The sequence below is a fragment of the Hydractinia symbiolongicarpus genome, chromosome 4, assembly GCF_029227915.1.
Source record: "Hydractinia symbiolongicarpus strain clone_291-10 chromosome 4, HSymV2.1, whole genome shotgun sequence".
Lineage (NCBI taxonomy): Eukaryota > Metazoa > Cnidaria > Hydrozoa > Anthoathecata > Hydractiniidae > Hydractinia > Hydractinia symbiolongicarpus.
In genome coordinates this window covers 9,807,364-9,829,889 of record NC_079878.1, presented here as the reverse complement: position 1 = coordinate 9,829,889, position 22,526 = coordinate 9,807,364, and the positions used below count along the sequence as shown (strand labels likewise).

At 31.2% G+C, this 22,526-nt stretch overlaps 1 protein-coding gene across 1 annotated transcript; it reads right to left on the bottom strand.

Moving 5' to 3' along the window:
• Nucleotides 1-5,873: 5,873 nt before the first annotated feature.
• On the bottom strand, nt 5,874-16,058 carry LOC130641160 (TGF-beta receptor type-1-like). The gene is made up of 8 exons (XM_057447841.1): nt 15,916-16,058; nt 11,939-12,202; nt 9,258-9,530; nt 8,267-8,485; nt 7,597-7,848; nt 6,884-7,105; nt 6,359-6,489; nt 5,874-6,204 (listed from the first exon to the last, which is right to left on the bottom strand). The coding sequence occupies exons 1-8, from the start codon at nt 15,965-15,967 to the stop codon at nt 6,085-6,087; spliced, it is 1,533 nt and encodes a 510-aa protein (XP_057303824.1). The 5' UTR covers nt 15,968-16,058; the 3' UTR covers nt 5,874-6,084.
• Nucleotides 16,059-22,526: the final 6,468 nt, after the last annotated feature.

The window sequence follows — 22,526 nt, the reverse complement described above, 5'->3', positions numbered from 1 at the left end:
TGCTCTGTATTCACTCTTTTTTATGCACTTGGCTTGCACTATTGGTTTAGTCGTGTTTAAAAGCTATGGTTTTAAACTAATTAAACTCATAAATATACAGATAACTTAAACCATTTAAGAGAACAACATACAATAGTAGGGTAATAGTAGGTTGATTGAATTCCCAAGGTTTGTTCTTACACTTTTCCTTGTTATTTTTTTTTTGCAAATATTGAAAATTAAGGTACTTATCTTTTTTTATAAAAAAACTTACTGATCGCAAATATGAGTTTTGCAAAAAGTAAAAATTTCAGACTAAACATGTGGAAAGAATCAGTTAGAACACCTCAAAATCTGGCGAGAAATTAAAGTTGTTCGTCTTTTTGGAAGTTTATATTTTCAGGCGTATTTTATATTATTTTCGGTAAATATGTCCTTTTCGAGGTTCCATTGGAGTGGTGGAGTTGCAAAAATAGATATAATGAGGTGAAAGATAAAGTCCTTAAACAGAAAAATAAGTAAATTGTTTAACGACAATAAAAATAGGAGTATAACACTAGTTATTATTTTGTTCATTACATCTCTACAGAAAACAGTTTATACGGCAGTTACTCAATTTTTTACAGGTGATCGCTAAATAGAAAGAAAAGAATTCCAAAATGCCGATTTCATGTATAAACTGTTTCCGTTATTTTGAGTGTCCGCTAATTCCTTGTCCGCTTTTTAGAACGTTTTCCATGAGACTTTGAGTTTAGAGGTACTATTGTACTTTAATTGGATGTTTTTAGTTCTTTTCGTAATAGTTTTTTTGCGAGATTTAAATTACGACATTTCATCGCGAAAGATTATTTCAAAAATAAAATTTCGAACGTAAAGTTTGTTTTCGTGAAAATTTTTTGCAAAACATCTACGCGTTTCGCCACCTTGAAAATAAAAGTTCTCTTCTGCATTTTTGAAGTCCTTAGCTTAGTACCTATGTAACATGAATGTGGCATTTCAACAGCAAATTGTAAACATGGAAAACCATACTATTATTTTATTTTATTTTTGGTCTATTTTTTTATCAAATTTAACAGAGATATATTTTGTCTTTGAATAAGAAAAATAAGATGGCAACGCAAAACATAATTAAGTTATAATTGTTACTGAAAATACCAGCACAAGTATGCACCAGTGTATGTAGACCTATCAAGTCCTTATATGTCAAAGAAAGTAGCAATCAGGTGAGCCTATCCTCCTATGGTGATGCAATTCCGATTGCTTGGACTTATAAACACTAACCTCGTTCCTAGGACTTTTCATCTCCCATCGGCGCTGAGTTTATTGATAGGCCTGACGAAAAATCGCCAAAAGAGACAACAGATCCTGGGATCGAGGTTGGTAAACACCAGAATTATCAGTATCAACCTAAGAATATTTTGTTAACGCGAAAAACCTGTTGCGAAGTAATAACGCAAAAAAACCTGTCGCAAAATAATAAGGCGAAAAACCTGTTGCAAAATAATATCGCAGGCGCCAAAAAAGATAAACAAACTGTGTCCATTTGAAAAAAAAACATTCGTCATAAAAAATATTTATTTTCAAGTTTTTTTATTATGGAAGAAGAGTTGATCTACTTATGATTGATTTTAATTTTACTAGTACACACAGCTAAATTGCTTTCTTCAAGCTTTACTCAGTCCTTTTTAACTTCCTCGTTATGTTATAAGAACTTTAATATATAATGATGTATTTGTTATTTTTTATTTACTTTTTAAACGATGCATACATGTACATAAATAAAAGAACTTGTAAATTCCTTTTGCCTAACGAAAAAATAGCTCTTAGTGAATAATTCTTAACAGTAACCAAAAATTTCCTTCTTCGTTTTACTTTTATAGACACTGCTCGCCTTGCCACAAAAACAAGTCCTTCTTTTACTTCTTCTGCTAAACTTTCGTTCTCAACAAAGTTGTTCCTCTTTCGTCCCATGTTCTTACGTTGACACGCAAGTCATTCAATTTTTGTTAAAGCGAAAATAAATACACGTTCAGTGTAAACGGAACATCTATTTAAACGAATAAAACGCACCTGTTTACACGTACAAGAGAGGAAGAAAACGTACAATCTAGGCAAAGCGTTGATTACGACATCATAGTTAAACGAGTTTACATTCTTTCACAAGTCTTTTTTATAAAACCCTGAAATTTCAAGAAAGATCATCGGCATTCTTTCAATGTTTCAAGAGCACCATAAAGACCAGCATGGCATGCCCGCGGCCATAAATCCGGAACTACTCATGCTTTGTTTTAATTTTACAATAAATTTGAGTTTCCTAACCATTACTGGCGATACGGCTAGTCTTAGTAGACTTTGAATAAAATAAGTGATTTCATATAAAAAAAAGTGAATTTTATGACGTCTTTGAGATCGAAAATGACGTCACATTTGCGCGAAAGTTTTTTATTTAAACGATAAAGACAAAACCATTTTTTTTCAAAAATATTGATATTCATGTTATTAAACTGGTACATTTTTAGAATATAACATTCATAGATGTTCGGGGTAAAAAAAAACAATAATTATGACGGTATCGAGATCAGAAAGAACGTCATTACCTTCGACCGATATTGTCTTCGAATCTGGTCTGTATTTTGTCTCTAATACCCATAGTAACCACCTGGTCATGAACATACATGTATTAAATAATTATATAGCGAATACAAAATACTATAACTCTATTACAAGCATGTCAGCTGGTTTTAAAATTTACAAAAAATTACCTATGTGTTAAAAATGTCAAAAGTACAGAATTTGTCTAGATGTTTTTTATCACAAGCTCCAATAAAGAAAGTTAGGGAAAGTCGCAAAATTTTAGCACTCAATCACGTGCCGAACAAAAGTTACGTCCAATCAAAGAGGTCTCACAGACTTTATGCCCTCCGTGCTGATAGGGTTAAATGCGAACTCGTCCCCAGGGTCTTGTGGCCCCTGAGCCGTTATTACGGAGTGGCCGATATCAACTTTATCAACAAGGCAAATTGTCCTGGGAACGGAAAAATGTATACAAAACGAGGTGAAATGTTTACTTTATTTGGGCCTTACTTGACCCTAAACACAAAGTTTAGACCAAAAAGTCCCATAGTGGTACATTTTCACTTCTTAAGTAGATTCGATCCCACTAAGCGCAGTTTTAAAAACTCCTTAAAAAATATTTAATAAGAATTTTTTAAGCCACTCGTAAAAAAATTAATACCCTCGAAATTTTTTGCAAATTTAATAAAAAATTGTGTTCCGAAATTATTTTCGCAGAATGAAATTTTCGCGATTTTTTTTTTTTTTTTTCAGTTTTCTTTCCTCTTTTCGCGAGACAGACTTTCGGGAATCATGTGTTTACAATTTTTTTGATTAAGGACCTCAATCTTAATTAGCCACTGTCTTGTTTTTCACGAAATTAATTTTCGCGAATTGCAGTTTTGCTAAAATTACAGTCAAGGTATATATATACCGCTTACCCATAACACCGATGAGAAATACTTGTGAAAATGAAAACATAGGCAAATGTTAAATACTTGGGGTGGACAGAGAAGTATTTCAAATAAAAATGACGAATTTTCTGAACTTATCCATAATTTTTTATAAAATCAATCAAACCTAAATGAAGTAAAATATTTTATAAATTCAAAAATAATTTTGCTATGAAGATGTTATGAAAGTCGAGAAGACGAAAAAAAATGCAGAAAAAAGCAGTTATCGGTTTAAACTTTTTTTAGTTAACATCAATGCCATACAAAATCATTGGTTTCATTCGTTTATAAAAAGTAAAGATTTAGTTTTACGTCGGATCGATCATTTTACTTCATTGCGCATGCTCGAGCAAAAAATGCAGTCGTATGGAAACATCCCTTCAGTACATATTTCAATTGAAGAAATAATATAATAAATTGAGTTTTTTTTATGATAAAAAAAATACGTAAAGTATTTCATAAATGAAAATAAATAATACATTTTAACTACGTAAAAACGATAATACTGCATAACAATAACACCATTGCATAATTAAATAAAAACAATAGACTGTTGCGTAATTATGTATAACTGTTATAATTATGTGAAAATATTTTTGCATAAGTATGTAAGACAACTGTTAAATTATGAAAATTCTTACCAAACTTTCTTTTTTCAATTATTACAACACCAAATAAAGAGAAAATTCCTAAAAACGAATAAATCGCCTGATAAAAAGAAGTAAAGAAGGTATGAAATGTTACCTCCGGCAAAAAATAAAGTTAATTGCATATGAAAGAGCTTGAAAGGTTGTCTACGAATTTGAAAATCTTTTTCAAAATTCTTGATTCGTTCTTTAGAATTGGCACTAAGAAGAATCAGTAATTATGCATGATGTCATGAGCTAGCTAGAGGGTGTTATATTTAACATTTTTGACAAGCCATATAGTGTAAAAAATGTTTTCTGGCCGTTTACTTTGACGCGTTTTAATTAAACATTTTACATAAATTTCAATATTTAGTTACCATAATTACGCTCAATGCTAGTTCATGACGTCATAATTTCGCATAATTAGCGCAACTTTTAAGAAAAATATCTCGAGAACTGATAAAGATTTTTTAAAAAATAAAAAGATTTCTAGAAAACTTTCAAAGATTTTTCATATGTGCTTAACTTGATTTTTTGCAGGAAGTAACCTTAGGCTTGAAGAATGTCAATGTTTGAAATTTGTAAGCCAAATTATCTCATATTTCAGAATAAAATCCTGCAAAAAAAATATAAGTTCAGAAGAAAAGAAAAGGAGCTCGCATTAAAAAAAAACAATTCGATGACAGACCACCAACACTACCAAAATAATTTTTTACAATTTACATATATACATTTACATAATAAGAAATAAATCCATGCGTGAATATAAATAGAGCTTTAGTGAAGGGGTATAAACACACTGGTCACACAAATAGTTCACGTAAAATAAATATCAGAAATGCTGTCCAAACTAACATGTAAATTTTAACTATCCAACCAAACCAAAGTTAAATTTCTTCGGGACTTAAATCTTCCACGAGTCAAAATTATTAAAATCATGGAAACACAGTTGAGTAATATTGAAAAAAAAACTTGTTAAAAGGTTTCGAACGATTTTCAGTTATTTTTAAAATTACGAAATCAATCCAAGAAAAATGTTAGAGTAGGTAGTAATCTAAATTGTCAAGTTTTCTCACAACATGCAAATTGATGCCCATCCCTTTACGCCGCCCTGCAAACTAATATTTAACTATATATTTTATAATAAGGGAAAACATGTATTTTTTTATAAGCATCACCTGGTTTAAAATGGATGAAATTTAAATATATGAAACAAGCATCGCTTCCCGTTTAAGATGTTTTAATATTTGGAATGTGAGGATACATCCACACGATAAAAAGAACATGCATGTCCAAATTTTATATTTTTAAACGATTTTTAGGGGGGGAGGGGGGGGGGGGGCAGTGGCATCATTTAAACATTGTCTGTTGAACGAATTAAGACATCACAATACTCAATCAAAGTTATCAGCTGCTCACAAAAACGCTCAAGTGAAGAGAACAACGTATACAAGATCGCTGATAAACTTGACACATACGAACATTGACACTGAAATATGAATAGACCAACATTGAATGCCACGCACAATGCTCCGCTATTTCAACTAAAAACGTTATAAATAACGAAGAAAAAATGTTCAAAATATACAAGGACTAACACTCAAACGTATATATCACAAAGAATCGAGCAAGAATGACGTTGGCTTTAAAAATAATTTACCAATAACATTCAGACAGCTGTTTAAAATAGGTAGCTAAATATACAGTGACGAAGTAGCATACACAGTGACAAAAACATTATAACCTTTATATTTATTTATATAACCTTGAAAAACAAAAAATATATGATATATAACTAATAACCCTATCCTTATTTAAAAAAAAATAATTAAGAAAAACTAGCTGTACACGTGTACTATATATACCAGATATATATAAAAACAATTAAAATAATTGACACAAAAATTTATTCAACTTTTTTAGGAACTAGTAAAAAGCCACCTGGCAAAAAAATTTGACTAATACTAAAACTATGATTTCTCAACGACTAAGTGTGAGCTCAAGTCTTTCATTATTCTCAATGCAGTCAGTCTTGCGCTACCCTCATGGTACCAACACTCCGTCATCGTCTTCATCAGAATGCGCATGGACTAAAAAACAAAATTTTTTAAACATAACGGTACACCCAAGGTCAGGAGAATAAAAATAGGCCAAAAACCACCGTCCAACTACGAGTTAGTTCTATTTTATGATCTTTAGAGTTTTTTTAAAAAATCGTCATGGCGACACTTTTTTATCGCTTACCTCATGTTTTTTCCAATGTTCTGAAAAATGCGGCCTCCTCTTTTCCACACAAACTACTTGTATCATTTCTTCTGATGAAGGATCTGGTTGAACGGCATCAAAGTAAGGAAGCTGATATTCTTCAACCTTACCTGTAAAACAGATGAAATTGTATAGACAACACTGATAACAATGCATAAACAAAAAACGAAAGCAAAAAAAAAGAACGATGGAAACAAGTAACGGCAGAAACAAATTACCGACAACGAATAAAACAGTAGGTAAAAATCAACGATAGCAAAAAATAGCGGCGATATCAAGTAACGTCGGCTACAAAATAACGACAAAAGCAAATAATGACAACGACAACAAATAACGTGAAATAATGGTAACATATAACATCAACAACAACAACGATAACAAAAACAAAAACAACAAAAACAACAAAAACATCAACAACAATAACAATAACAACAACAATAACAACAACAACAATAGCAACAACAACAACAACGGCGACCAAAGATATGAAGAAACACATCTCACCATCTATTTTTGTTCTTCTACATATCTCCCACAAGCATAATCCTAAAGCGTAAATGTCTGCCCTTCGACAGACTTGAAATCCAAGCTGATCTAACGTGTTGTTTAAAAGTTCAGGGGCTTGATATCGACGCGTTCCTGTTTTTGTACCCTCGGGTTTGTCTGTGTGTTTTTTATCTGACGAATACATTACAGTTAATCCTAAGTCGGCTATACAACAAGTAACTAAAAGAAAGAAAAAAGTTACTTAGATAGACTGGAAAGCAGCTTAAAACACACCCACTATGTAACCATACACGAGTAAAATCTAAACCCAGGTGTATTCATTTTTAAGTTATCACATGCTTTAAAATAAGTGCTGTTAGCATATCAAAAGCTTAGCCAAATTCGTCAATGTCTCATTGCGATAGTTATAATAACACTTCTGTAGACTTGTTGGTTATAAGTCACAGATTTTCTATTTTTTAAGGATTGTGGAATGAGAGAATGCAAGTTGGTAACTTCGGGAAACTAATGTTTCGTTACCTGAACATGGACTTATTCCTCACTGGATTTAAAACTAGCTTGCGAACAAATCAGAAATATGGTAAAATGCTGGAAAAAAGATCAAAAATGCCTTCCCTATCTTTAAAAATAAGTAACCTTCGCAATTTTTACTAATCTGTACATCTACTTACGCAAAGAATATAATAAAATACAAACATTTCAGTACTTACAATTTTGCTTAACTAATATATTTTTTGTTTTAATGTCTCTATGAGCCATTGCTGGTTTTCCAAAAGTTCCTATTATTTCAGTATGTAAATGTAGCACTCCATTCACTATACTTAATAACATCTTGTGTAACATAGTTATATCGAGTGTATTGTCTTGCAGAAAATCAAATAAAGATCCATTTGAATGGTAGTCTGTGATTATCCATTGTTGAGTTACGGTGCCTGTGTCTTTACTGTCAGCTGCTATGAAACCTAAAATATGAGAAAAAGTCGTGAGCAATGCGAACATTGGACAGTAGTATCAAGGTGCTTGCTAAGAGAAACAGTAACTGGTCAACTACTATTTTAGGAATCAAATTTAATGTTCTTTTAAAACAAAATTTCCTTGATAAATTATTTTTGTGCTTCTAAAGTATGACAAAAATTCGTGAGCAATGCAAACATTGGACAGTAGTATCAAGGTGCTTGCTAAGGGAAACATTAACTGGTCAACTACTATTTTAGGAAACAAATTTAATGTTCTTTTAAAACAAAATTTCCTTGATAAATTATTTTTGTGCTTCTAAAGTGGCAGACATTCAACGTAACAGTATGAATTTAAAATTTCTTAGTAAGCTGTATATAGTTTCACTCAGTTCAACATGACCACCACGCAACAAATCTGCTTTACCTAATACGTTTTCATGCCTCAACATAGGTGTATGATATATTTTCACTTCCCGTGACCAAGAACTCTCTTCAGTGCTAGAAAACACTTTAACGGCTACATCTTGTCCTCTCCACAGTCCGTGATATACAAAACCAAATGCACCTTGTCCTATTCTTCGTGTCAGGTTGATTTCGCCTGCTATAGTTTTTTGAACTAATACTGGTAATCCCATACCACTACCTGTATCACAACAAAACTGGTAAAATACAAAGCAAACGTTTTAGGCCATAACTGCTAGAGGTACATACACAAAATACTGGCTACAAGTTTTTGGTGTAAAAACATTTTTGCATGTAAAACATTGAATATTACTTCATGTCTTCCCACAAAATACTGGCTACAAGTTTTTGGTGTAAAAACATTTTTGCATGTGAAACATTGAATATTACTTCATGTCTTCCACAAATAATATTTTTGCTATACATGTTATTGATAAGCAAGTGAAATTTCGAAATTAGGCTGGAATGTGCTTATAGGAAAAACAAAATCTGGTTCAGTTTATGCTTACTTAATACTTATTGGAGGAAGAAATTAAAAACTGTCTCATCAGGCTGCCTTATAAGCTATATCGATAGATGAAAATAACCCGATTTTAGCCTTAAATGGTGATATAAAACTAATGAATAATTACACAAGGTCAAAGTATAGTTGTGTCAATGAAGTCTCGTGTATAAGAAAAGAAAACACACACTTTAGAAGAATTCACCAAGGCTGGGTATAGTATATATGCTTTAAAATTCGCCTATCTGAGCCTAAAGCTTATGCTAAAAAAACCCTGTAAATGAAACACATTACTTAATACTAATAAATGTTGCATCTAGTAGGTTGTAATATGCAGCAATACTTTCATTTCTTGCAAGATAATGTAAGACATATAATAACCAAAACCTTGGTGAATACCGAAATGCTTATAGAATAAATAGATTTTCTTAAAATAACAATAATACCTCACCTGTAGAAGAGAATTCCAACAGATCTAATTTATCAATATCAATTTCATTTTTCCGGAAGCGTTCTTCAGATGCAGGAACTGTATGCAGCAGCAGAGATCTATCTACACCAGCATTTCTACCTTTCTTACGGTATTTGCATACTAACCATGCAATCATCATGCTAACACCTATCATGAACGGCAAAACAACCAGCAAGGTAATATGGAATGTAGTAAAGTGCTTGGTTGATTTCAACGTAGTTGGAAGGTTTGTTTCTGTCACATTACGTGAAGCTAAAACACAATGTTTAAATTGCATTAAAACAATTTTTATGGAGAATATTCTCTATCATATCACAATTCTTCATACTGTGTTTATGTTCAAAGCTTTTACAAAATTTTAAAAACTGCAAGAGTTATGACAAGAAGGGCTACCAAAACATTGACCTAAAATTATAGCTTTTAATTATTTATTAGTTTACCTGGAATTATAAGTTCCCCAGGACAGAAAGATTTTACTGAAGAATTTTGGATAAATATGAAAATATATATTTGGAGGCTTTTAAAGCTATGTTACTTCACACGAATACCAATAAAATTGTAATTTGTACAAAGCAAAATTAGATACCATCAGTGCCACAATAAAACAAAAAAATATATGTTTTGATTCCATATTTCGTCCTCAATTAAAGAAATAGAGGAGCTGGCAGAAAATCAGAGAAATTATACTATAATTAACATTGTGACGGAATATCTTACCAGGTTGATCCTAGAGGTTATTTAGAAATTAACTCAGCAAGCGGTAGAGAGTTTGAAACAGAAGTAGAAAGATTTCTTCGTAATTTTTTTTTTTAATTAATTTTATACATACTACTTTTTTGATATTTTGTAAAAACAAATGTTGTGTTGCAAACTAATATTCTTGTTTTCCTCTTATTCACATAATTTATTTCATTCATTGCCTGGAATAAGGTAGCAGGAGATCAAAATGAAAAAAACCAGGATGAAATTAAGGTCTTGGAAATCCAGCCTTAAAATTAGGAAAGGGTTTTGGGTCCACTGAAAACAGCAAATAGTGAATTTAACACTTTGTTAAAGATATATTTTAAATTTAGGTACTGAATAAACACGATCTATATCATATATATCATTCCATTGACTACTACAAAAATCACCCAACATTTCAGACAGATATTCTTTTCAAAAAAACCCCTAAAATATGATAAGTAGATGATTAATAACAGAGAAGTTAGATAATAAATACTATTTTCAATGATTTTCTAATTTGAATTTAAAGAGTAAAAATAATTGTGCTGAAAAATTAACATGAAGTTGGCAGATAGCCATGTTAAAAATCTTTGAAATCTCTCCTTTAACCTTGCAGATTTGTCCACGGATGAGAAATTCAAACATTGATTTCTTTGATTAGGAATATAACAGAAGAACTTCAAGGTTTGGAATTGATTGATGATGACGGGTAATTCCATTGCCAACATAATTACTATCATAGATTTTGAATATATAAACTCAGGTCAAAAATTGTATGTGGCTGTAAAAATTATCACTTCTTAAAGTGTCACTTTTTTATTACAATCACATGCATTTCACTCAGGAGAGTTATTCTCAGCATATTTTTGTTTCATTTCTTGTTTATTTCCAAGTTTTTTTCTTTTCATTTAAACTTTTTAGCAATATAATTTCTCACATATTCGATCTTATCAATACAATGGCTTCTCAATAACCAATTTCGCTATAAAAGACTTTAAGTTTTCGGTGTTCGATTTTCACAAAAAATAACTATTGTGTATTGTGTACAACCGCGTATTGTTGTATTATTGTATTGGTTGGAATATCCATTTCACGTGTAACAATTCAAGTAATCCATCTAAGATTACAAAAATACCATGTTTTGTTTGTTAAGAATTTTTAATAAAAATTGAAGAGAGTACTGTTATCAAAAAAAATAATGCTACCAAGTACTAAAATTCTAACATGCGCACAAAAGCTGTTCAGCAAGTAAAGGGGACTGCTGGCCAATAGATTGCACAGTGTTTGAGTAGTCGAAGACAATAGTTGAACATTTGCAAGATATAAGGAAAAGTCAGAAGGATTCCATAAATTTCAACTGACTTTAACAATAAAGAGCAAGTCTTTTATTTATTATTATATAGTATTGTTTCAAAAGGAAGAGAAAAAACTTAATGTTGGATGGAACAAATACTTTACTGTCTTGAAAAAACAGAAGTTGGTCACCATTTAATCCAAATACTTCGCCTTTCTCACAACCTGGAGATAACTATCCATGCTTTTTTCAAGAACTCTGGATCAAATAGTTCATTCGAGAAACAGCTGGTTTTAACCTAGTACTTGTTCAAAAGAGCGAACTTGAATTGACAGTTATTCAAAAGGCAATTACGGCTGGAAGCGTATTTCATCCATTCAAAAGGCCTAGCGATTTCATGTTATATATTTAGCCTTAAAGTTATAACTGCATTGCAATGGCTGTGTAATTCAAATCAAGCTACTGTTGTCAACCTAATGAATTAGGATCCTTGAATATGCACAAACAATAGAACAATAGTCTATTGTTTCTCTTTAAACTATTGTTTCTCTTCAAACTATTGCTTTTCTTAAGACATTTCTTTCTTTAACACACTGTTTAAACCAATGTCAATTTTATGAACATAAAAAATCATACTCACATGGAAAGCTATTATTAAGAACCAAATTCATGTTGCACATCATCTCGTTATCACAGCTCATATAGTTATCTTTATTTTTATTAAGTCCATTATCTACAAAGGATAAGCATCCTTTCTCAGTAAATGTAGTTCCACTTTTTCCATTTTTTCTCATAATGTAGCAGAAGCCATCTTCTTTTAGAAAACATTTGTTATTAGTGCATCTTCTATGTGACTGTCCAGAACCATTCTTATTGTTACAGTAACAAGTTAAATTTGAAGCGCCTAAAAACAAAAATTTATCAGTTTAAACTTTCTCTAATAATTAAATTCAAACCTTTAAAACTAAAAGAAAGAAATAGATCAATTTCCAACTATTTTTCCACAAAACCAGGGTGAATTTTCTTTATTGTTTCTATGATACACAATGGCTTTTTGCTTTCAGGATTTACATAACTATGTTCTTTTTCAAGATGTTTACATTCTTAAGTAACAGCAGTCTGTTACAAAAAATCATTTTTTTGGATTGGAATAAGACGTATCATTTTTTAATTTATTTTAATGAAGAATGGAATATTTTTCCTTCTGGTCTTTATGGAAAACCGAATTAATAGGTTTTAAAACCTTTTTTCTTTTTAATTGCATTTTTAATGATTTTTAAAGTTGAGTTGTTGGTCAAAGTATTATTTTTAACAGTAATGTGTCTTAACCGATGTACAACAAGTTTTCTAAAGTTTATTTTAATACACAATTGTTAAATCAATTTCAAATCCTAAAATGGCCACACGGCTTTTATATTTGCTATAATCACTTTATTAATAATTGAACGCATACACCAGGTAACTATACAAATCACATAATGTATACGACAAAATTTTATTTTTTTAATTTTAAATATCCCCATGGATCCATACCTATATGTGTTTTTAAATATTAGATACCCTACCCTGAACTTGAAAGTTTATTGATGTATAGTTGATTATTCAGAAGGCACATTTATTTGAATTCCCTGGGCTTTACCCTGGGTATATATTTATTTGAAAAGGGCTGTTATTTGGACATGGGCAATGAACTAGTCAAATACGATGTTTGGATTGTTATGTTTACTTTCCATTATTACACTCTAACTGTAACGTTACAGAGCTCCTGATTGCTCCTTCTTTGTAATTAGGTCATATATATTTAGAAAGTATAGTTCATTGTCTAGCACAGCGTCATAAGCAAAAACAGGGAATAACATAAGAAAAGGTTTGCCAAAATATTCACATATCCACAACATCTGAATTTCCATTCAAAGCTATAAAGATGTATATGCTTTTAAATATAGATATATTTCAAATATATGCTGTTTGATTACAGACATTCTGATTTCTGCATTAGTTGTATAAATAATATTGATGCATGTTCATGTAATTATTTAATTGGGTAATGGGAGAATCGAGAGAAAAAATTATTACTAAGTTTTATTGTCACTCGGCAAGTACTTTAAAATCTTATGGAACAAAATAGTTTAGGTTGATACAATCATTACCTGTACCTAAGTCTAGATTGTCATGATAACAAAAGATTATTCTAACTACAATTAGGATGTTTCAATTAATGCCAAAAGTTTGAACATATTTTTAATCAACAATTAAATATATACCAGAAATGGTGAATTTGGGTAAGGAAAGTGTTACTAGAGGTGATAAAAAAATACCTATCCTAAATCCTAAACTGGTAAGATTTGATTCTTCCGTAGTGCAACAATTCAATTGTTATGGGTTTATTTAATCAAAAGTTCTCTAATATACAGGGGCTATTCATTTAGCAAATTAAAAAGTGACATAATAATAACTCACAAATTGTAGGGATGAATCATGTACTTCAAGATTTTTTACACACAAAAAGATTAGAAAAAATACAACCCTCCAATTACCATCAACAATTAAGTCATTTTGTCATGGCGTCATAAACCAATTTTAAGAATAAAAATGTTTTAAACTTGTAAAACAATGCCATTCTATTTTTACCTTTTAACTTCTCTTATTTATAATTCAATATTGTTGTTAATGTTTTTGTCATAACCAAAACTAGGAAACTGTTGAAGTTTCAGTTCTGTGGATGTTAATTCACATTGCCAAAAAATCATCCGAACAGTTATTAAATGGGTCAATCCATAGTACATCTTCACACATTTTTATTTTCCCGGTCTTATTTTGAAAGAGCTTTGATATTTTAAAGTTTGGTCTGTTTTAAGCTGAAAAAGTCAATTTTAAAGATTGTGTGTGCTAAAAAAATGTTATCAAACAAGCCTGGACACTGAAATGTTATCAAACAACCCTTGATGGTGAAATGCTTTACAGAATTCTAAAAATTTAAAGTTGTGAAGCAACAAAGTTACCATTTTCCTTGCAATTTTTAGTTTTTTCTCTCTTGTCCTTAAATTACTCTGATAATAAGAGCAATTATAAATTGCTATCATATCACTTCTTAACAGCTTACTGTCTATAATCTACTTGTCAGCTTCATTATAAAAATGTTGTTTAGCTAATTATAAACATTTACTCAGAGAAATAGAATAATAAAAAAACATATAAATCTTGTCAAATTTAAGTGTTTTTTGAAGGGATAATTTGCTATAAATTTGAATGTATTAAATGCCATAAAAAATTTTAAAAATATTTATGAATGTCTGTTGACATGGAATATTTTGGCAATACAAATAAATAAATAAAAACTTAATGGCAGTCATAAAAATGCTATTAACCTTTGTCTCTTTTAACATGGACCTTGGTTTTTGATGTTTTTTTTAATTACTTTGTTTCTATGAAAACTTAGCATTTGCGTCAGATAGATTTCATAAAAAATTAGATGATTATTAACAACATTCTGAATCAACTAAGTTTCAGTGATGCCATTCTCTATTTTTAACCTTTCAATCAAGGAAGTACAAAACCTAAGTAAATCCCTACAAGTTGTTTCCTAACAACTTTTCCTAACAATTTATTTCTAAAACAAAAATTATAAGGAAAAACATAATATGTGACATCAAACAAAAACAGATAACATCAGCACTATTTATGAGAAAAGTGACATATTTTTGTCATTCATCAAATATATACATTAGAAGAAGTGTAGACCTTATATTGTTGATGCCTCTGGTTGATACATTTTTGATATATTTTGTAATGTTAAACCACCTTGGTACATCATCGTCAACACACTAACCATATGTAAAAAATGTAAAGACCTATTAAAGTGGAAAAACTTAAGGAATATACATTTCAGAGCACCTAATTTTGAGATTATATCTATTATTTTACTTGCATAAAGTGCACACACTTTTCACAGGTACTTTCTCTGCAAAGAATAGGTTGGAATGACATTTTGCATTGGCACTAAATAGTCTCCTTTTTTCAGTCTTAGTGTATCATACCAGTCGGTTAACATCAGTTTAACATCGACGCAATTTTAACAACAGTATGAAAAAGATCAAGACTTTCTTTTCTATCATAAAAGTAATCTTGATATCGCATAACCCAGTTAAGTTATCTTTTAACAGACGCAAGCACATTTGCAGCTACAGTTTGCTTCAATCAACCAACAAACAAAACTATCACAGTTTAGCTAACTTAGTCCAGAAAATACAAATCTGGTTTTAAAATCATTAAAGCATACATATAGCTAGCTAGCTACTAAAGAACCTCTAGGGAGACAGCTATTTCTTTATTGGGATTTGATTTAAAGTTCCTAGGTTGTAAACTCTGTCAATGTAGCTGGATGGTTAAAGACATTTACACTTGTGCCTCCTGTTCCTTTGTTGATTGAAATTACATTTTTTGGACTAACTGAGTTTTAAGCTATGTTTAACTAGCTAGTTAACTAGCTAGCTGTATAGCTAAAGTCTATAAGCATGTTGCATCGACTCATCTGTAACTATTGTGTTTGTTTGTTTGTTTGTTTGTTTGTTTGGTTACAACAAGAAACATTGTACAATATGTTATAATAATATTTACCTGCAACTAAATTCCAGAGCACATAAAAGCATTGTAATGTTAGGAACAGCATGTTTTCACACCATTGTGTACATATTAATTTTTTTGTTTGCGTGCCTTATCAAAGCGGTATTACAAGTTTAAACATTAAACATTAAACAATTGCACTCTCCTACGTTGTTAATACATAACTTTTCCACACGTGGGGGATGCCTCTACTAAGACGAAGATTAAAATTCTTACAAGAAAACAATCATTTTCTTGTAATTTCTAAAAGAATTATATATGAAGTATGTTAACTTCCTTATCGTTAAAAGTTTCTCTTAAAAGTTTTTACTTTAAGTTTATTATTTTCTCTTTGCTACATGCAAAAAGAAAATAAATTACCATGGGGGAGTTTAAATTTAGGGGTTTCCCCACATAAATCGCCACGGCTTTATCAATTGCTAAAATCGTAAACCAGGAAGAAAAAATACTCGCTTATTTTATGTATTTAAAAAAGGAAAAAAAACAGCACGGATATGGAAAGACTTCGATAATTATGCGCAATATGAATATTTTTTTATTTTCTAGTAGTAAGATTTCGGGTATAATCGCAACCTTAGCGTGTTCTTTTACCCCGTTTCCAACCTAGTTCCCAGCCAGAGTTTCTTCTTCTTTCTGACAGTCGTCTGGGAGAATCAGAAAGAGAAAAAGCCCTAGGAACAACGTCGCTCCTCTCAAAAAGCCCTAAATAGACTCATTGATAGAAAAATTATGATGCAACAGTTAAGGTGTTTGTACATCCTCGTCCCCAGTGTTTGTTGCCTGTTTTGTAGACCGCTTGCGCTTACTAAATCTAGAATCTTTGGAGACAAGGTTGGTTGTTTGCACTGGTCTGCTAGATCAACAACAGATGCACCTGGTGACTTATGTGCTTAAATCTGTGTTACAATGGAAGGTGAGATCCATGAAAGACATTTAAATTCTGATAAGCATAATGAAACAATGAAACAGAAGAAGAAAATTATGTTTGTGCTGATATATCTAAAGTAAAAATTGTTTTTAAATGCTTATGTCGTAACAAATCCAGCGAGACTTCAGTAGCTAAACTATAGGATTATTAAAATGACAGTTGATGTTACTTTAACGTTAAAAACACATGAAAAACGCATACGTTGGCGCTAAAATTTCCAATATTCCCGCCAAAAAAGCAGACCGCATGTTTTTCGGCATTATAATTCCGTACAGATCTCCTAAGGGCAGCGCCTGTGAAAAACAAGAATCCTGTGGGAAAGAGGTTGGTTATAGGTAAAAACAGTTCTTTAAAATTTAGAATGTTTGAAAAAAAATGAAAAGGTTTTTTCGCTCTTCTATTGAGAGCTATTGTTTCTTTTTCTTTATATCGCCCCGGCTGCCTGCTTGGAACGTGTTTGACTGCGATGGTAATTTCCCTTTATCTCCCCTTTGATTATATGTGGTCTTCATGTTCCACATTTTAAATGTTGCGATGTTATGTTAAGAACCTATTTTATAAAAACGTTGAGGCTGAAATTGAAAAATTAACCAAGAACGTATTGGAGAACGTACCCAGCCTGAATTCTTTTATAGATTGTATATTACTTATTTGGTTATTTACAGCACAATCATATTTTTGTTTGTACTACTACTAACATTATGTTTTTCAAAATAAGATGGTTCCACTCCTAAGCTTTCATCAGCATCTGTAAGTATATATTTCCCTCATTCTAAAGATGTAAAAAAAGAACACATCCAGCCTCGCAGCATCCTCGTTCCCAGGGTTTGTTGTCTATGTCGAAGCCGCTAGCGCTTACTTGACAAAAGGCAAAAGCCCCTGGGTCGAGATTGCCTAATACAGGGCTTTAAGAGAAAAAATTGCTTGACGAGGATATTTTTGTTTTTATTTATTCAAATTTATGGCAACGACTTTATTTAGACTTTAGGCACCTTCTCGGCTGCTTATGTTCCTCAGGCGTGCGTGCGTGTATTGAGCAAAACAGATTTTCTCAAGGTTTACTCATCTTCCAGAGAGCTGATACGAATTTATAAGAAAATGCTACTGTAGTTGTAGGATGAAATAAAGATAAAAAAATCTTGCTTGGCGTGTTTTCAACCTTGTCCTCAGGGCTCCGGAGACGAGGTTGTCAAGTGATGGAATACTAATGAATCACAAATTAAGAAAATGAGAATGTCCGTTAATTCCAATGCCGCCTAATTCGAACTTTCCGTTGTTTCGAACAAATTGCTAAGTCCCTTGAGTTTGGTTTAATAAAGTCTTATATTTTGAGCTGCCTAATTTGAACTCCGGTAATTCGAACATTTCGCTAATTCGTTCATTTTTTAGTCCCTTGCGTGTTCGATTTAACGGACGTCTACTGTATTGCATTGATTTTTTGTCTAGACTGAATACACGTTGTTTTTTTTATAAGAAACCTGGCGAAGGGCCTCTAGTTCTAAAAGTTTCTTATTTAGTTTCTTAATTTTTCTAGTAAAAAGGGGTTTCTTATATCAAATAAATAGCTAGTTCTAAAAGTTTCTTTAATCTTTGGATTAGTTGGTTTTAAAATAAAAAAGAAAGAAAAAAGAAATTAAGCATTTTTCTTCAATTAATTGTAAGAATTAGTTAGAAACAAGTAGACATAGAATGTGGTAGTAAAAGTTTCTTAATTTTTGAAGATTCCACATGTAGGTTAGTGGCAAAAAATCCTTGGCCTTAAAATCTAGATGACGAAAACGCAATTTTCATGCCATCATTTGTGAACTATCCACATTTTGATATAAGACACCTGCGTATCTAATTCAAATTTATCCTGAAGTTAGATGACAAATTTTTCAAGACACGTTTCAGTCCTGTCCTTAGTTCTCAGTTACGTGCTGATTGCCACGACGTAGATGAAAAAGGGCCCTTGGGACGAGGTTGGACACATTCATTTAACAATTGTGTAATCAAAACAGTGGGCCATTGTGTGGTTTGTATTTCCTACCATTGCGGACAGAATGTTGATATGTGATTTAAGATATTCCAAGTCGTTCTTTTTCAAGCACGGTTCATTCTTAGTCATATCAGAAAATCCAATTAACCAAAAAAGATATACATGAGCCTAATTTAAGTGCGGTATCGGTTAAACAGAGATTTTAGAAGGAGAATTCTCTCTTTTGTGGCCGCAGTTTAGCCTGTGATTATAATAGATCAGTTAACCATAACAGCGATAGCCTCATTGTAGAGGGAGGGGCTTATTAAAGAGCAGAGAAGAGGGGGAGGGGGTGATAAAAAGTTAAGTGGGATCTGAAACAGGAATGATATAACATTTCTTTAAATTATTGTGATCTCTTTGTCAGGACATTAGATTATTTTGTTTGTTTTTATGATAGTTTTATTGAAAGTAATTCCCAATTCTACTACAAATTCTTTTCATTTTGGATGATTACGGGAAAGGGGTGGAGAGAGTTATAAGAAAAAATGTTTTCCGATTTTTTAATATTGGAACTGGGTGTAAGTAAAGTCTAGGTTACTATAGATACAGTGCTCGATGTTATCTTTGATTGTCAGTCGTATACTTAAGTTCTTTATGTTTCTGTATTTACTTATTAGATTTAATTCACGTACTTCGTTATCCTGTTTTTATAAATTGATGACTCGACAAAAACTTCCCTTACACGTTCTCTATAAAAATACATGCTTTTTTTTAAAAAAATAAGCAACATCTTAAAGGCAACACATGGCTGAAATTTTTTGCTAACAAAAAACAGCTTGTGAGTCAGCCTAAAAGTATAAAAAAAGAAACAACAAAAATTTCGTTTCCGAGATTATTCTCATACAGAGGTGTTATGCATGTAATGAGAGATGTAATTACAAGTTTCGATCACACCACTAAAAAGTCAACACGTGAATTTAAACTTCCTTGCCTAGCTAGGAGGATAGAGACAGTTGGTAGTTTACAAGCAACAAGTGAAAAATAGTTTAAAAGCGTCAGCCAATTCTTGTGTTGCTTTTAAAAAAAGTATGTGGTATTTTTTTGTTTGTAGCTCACTTTTCTTAACTTTTTGACAAATATCAGCCTCGGCAAATATCAAATATCAAAGTTGTCGTTATAGACATGCTTAACATTCTTCAACAACTTCTCTGCCAACAAAATTACAAACGACGTTCTTTAGACAGTTAATCATATTTAATTTTTTTTCGATTTATTTTTTGCTTCCCCGTTCGTTTTTCGTGTTTCGTTTTATTTTTTTTTATTTTTTCTCTTTCGTACCAGAAATTTTAATTTTATTGTCTCTGTATTTTATTGTCTCTTTCATTAGTTCTAAATAGTTATTAATTATTAAATATTATTCTTCCCTATCTCATTAATTATTGGTCTAATGCTTAGACATAAAAAAATATTGCATTAGATTAGTCTTCTTTCTTCATCATCTTCTTCTATGTTTTTCGATTCGTAAAAACAGTGTTTTATTTATCTTAGGCGAGGCAAATGACTTTAAAGTCATTTGCTTCTGTAGACTAATCCCTTTATGTTAAAATGAACAGGGAGACGGGACGTCAGCCCGCCATTTTGTTAGTTCTTTCTGTTCTGAAGGAACAACACATAAATTTAACTTTGGGGTGAGCTCGGACATAGAGTCCCCATGTATTTTACTTAAGGACAAAAAATATATACTCTTTAATACCTTTTGAAAATAGGATATAGAAAATGTTTCTGTAAATTGAAAATCATACACTAGATAATAAAAAAAAATCATGTCAGTAATGCCATAAGGGACATGAAATGCATTATAGTCCCTTCACGTCGTGAAAGTGCACGACCTGATCACATATTTTGGTACTGAGAAATTACAGTACCAAAATAAAGTAAAAACTGAATGACTAGACGAATGAATGAATGAAGGAATAAATGGATGAATGAATGAATGAATGTCTATCTAAATTTTTTTAACCTAAATCTGTATATATGTATGAAGTATATTTTTACATGCAGTTTGTACAACTTTCCGCAGTTGTTAAGGATTCTCTTTGTTCTAAATAGCGCGGTAAAAATACACCATAACAGTAGCGATCTCGATTAATAAAACTAACCAACAATTTCTTCATTTTTTTAAATAATCAACCAATCAAAAAACAATTAGTGCTAGGATGCAAGTAAATTTTAATGCCCAGCTTGTTAACCAGAGGGTGTTTATTAAAAAAGAGTTAAAGTTTAAAAAACTAAATTTATGACAGCAAAAAATAAACAACTTTGAATTTTGGGTTTAACCTTAGTTGTTTATTTAAAACAATTGTAATCAATTTTTTGGTATTTTAAGATTTTTATAGCTTGTTTTATCATTTTGGTTGCAATGTTTTCACGACATTTGTCGAAAATATCAGGAAGATATGGATGATGATGGATTACACGTTTTTTTCTACAGCACCTCTTTAAAATTATCAAATTCAAGTTTTTATGTCACACTACATAACAATTTTGGAAAATCATTTATGCTTTACCGCGGACTTAGCTCTTCTCGCACAAGGGCGGGGAAAACTGTACTGTTTCTTTTAGGTGAAGTTTACATAAACGCTGCTTAGGTTAAGTTCTTAAAATAATTCATGCCCAAAGCGTTTATTTAAAAGATGAATTTTAAAATTAACATTAAAATTAATACAAAGAGACAAATTGTTGGTAAAAACACAAAAAAACTAAGAAACAAGCGATAATTAAATATGATTAACTGTCTGAGAATTAGAAGTCGTTTATAATTTTGTTGGCAGAGAAGTTGTTAAAGAATGTTAATCATGCCTATAAATGACATGAATTATTCATTTTTTAAAAACAACAACTTCTCTTGATAATTATTTTATCGGGTTCTTGTCTCTGAAGTCTGGTTGGTTGGCAGGATAATGTCTGTGTTTTTTCTTCATGATACTGGTTGACAGTAACTTTTTCATCAGAAATTACTTTAGTTTCCGTAATTGTTCCATTAAGTCTCTACATAATTGACTAAATTTGCTGACATCATTCTCATAATAAGGCTGAAAAATAGATTACTGTCATTAAGCTTTTGGTAAGTGATCTGTCTTCAATCTGTAATTATTTAGGTGTTAAAGAAAGTTAAATTAAAACTAAAATCAGCCTATCAAAAATACATAATACATTGTACTAAACAAACCACGTATTTTTTCGGTACTCGATGTTTTAGCGTTTTTTTTTATAACTTCAGTAAAGGATTCCTAACCTTTAGATAATGAAAATCAAAAAAAAATGTTAGGTTAGGATTAAAACTTTAAAATACCAAAACAAAAACTAATAGACCAAAGGAGATCAAGGAAATAAAAAAATATTTACTCCAAAAGGTCGCCCACACTTTTTCATATACCGTATTTCCTCTAATAAGCGCCGCGGCGCTTATTTAATTTTTGTGATTTTAGGTGCGGCGCTTATTAGAGGGCGGCGCTTAATAGAGGGCGGCGCTTATTTCGAAATTTCAGATTTCAAGTTTCTGAAGTTTTTGCCTATTCTTCAAATTCAATCCGTTGGTTGAATGCTATCCTTAGTAAAAGTTTTTTTGATAGATTTGGGGTTCTATAGAGGGGTAAGTAACGTACGAGAAAGAAATAACGGGTGAATTATCGTGTCTTTTCCTGTTCTCTTTCTATC

Bases quoted from the DNA above. Each gene is read 5' to 3' on its own strand.
- LOC130641160 (XM_057447841.1), bottom strand. From the start codon at position 15,967: ATGCTGTTCCTAACATTACAATGCTTTTATGTGCTCTGGAATTTAGTT. The intron at 12,203-15,915 runs GTAAATATTATT...TTTTGTTTTTAG, and splicing joins GCTCTGGAATTTAGTTGCAG to GCGCTTCAAATTTAACTTGT. The intron at 8,486-9,257 runs GTGAGGTATTAT...GTTGTGATACAG, and splicing joins GTTGGAATTCTCTTCTACAG to GTAGTGGTATGGGATTACCA.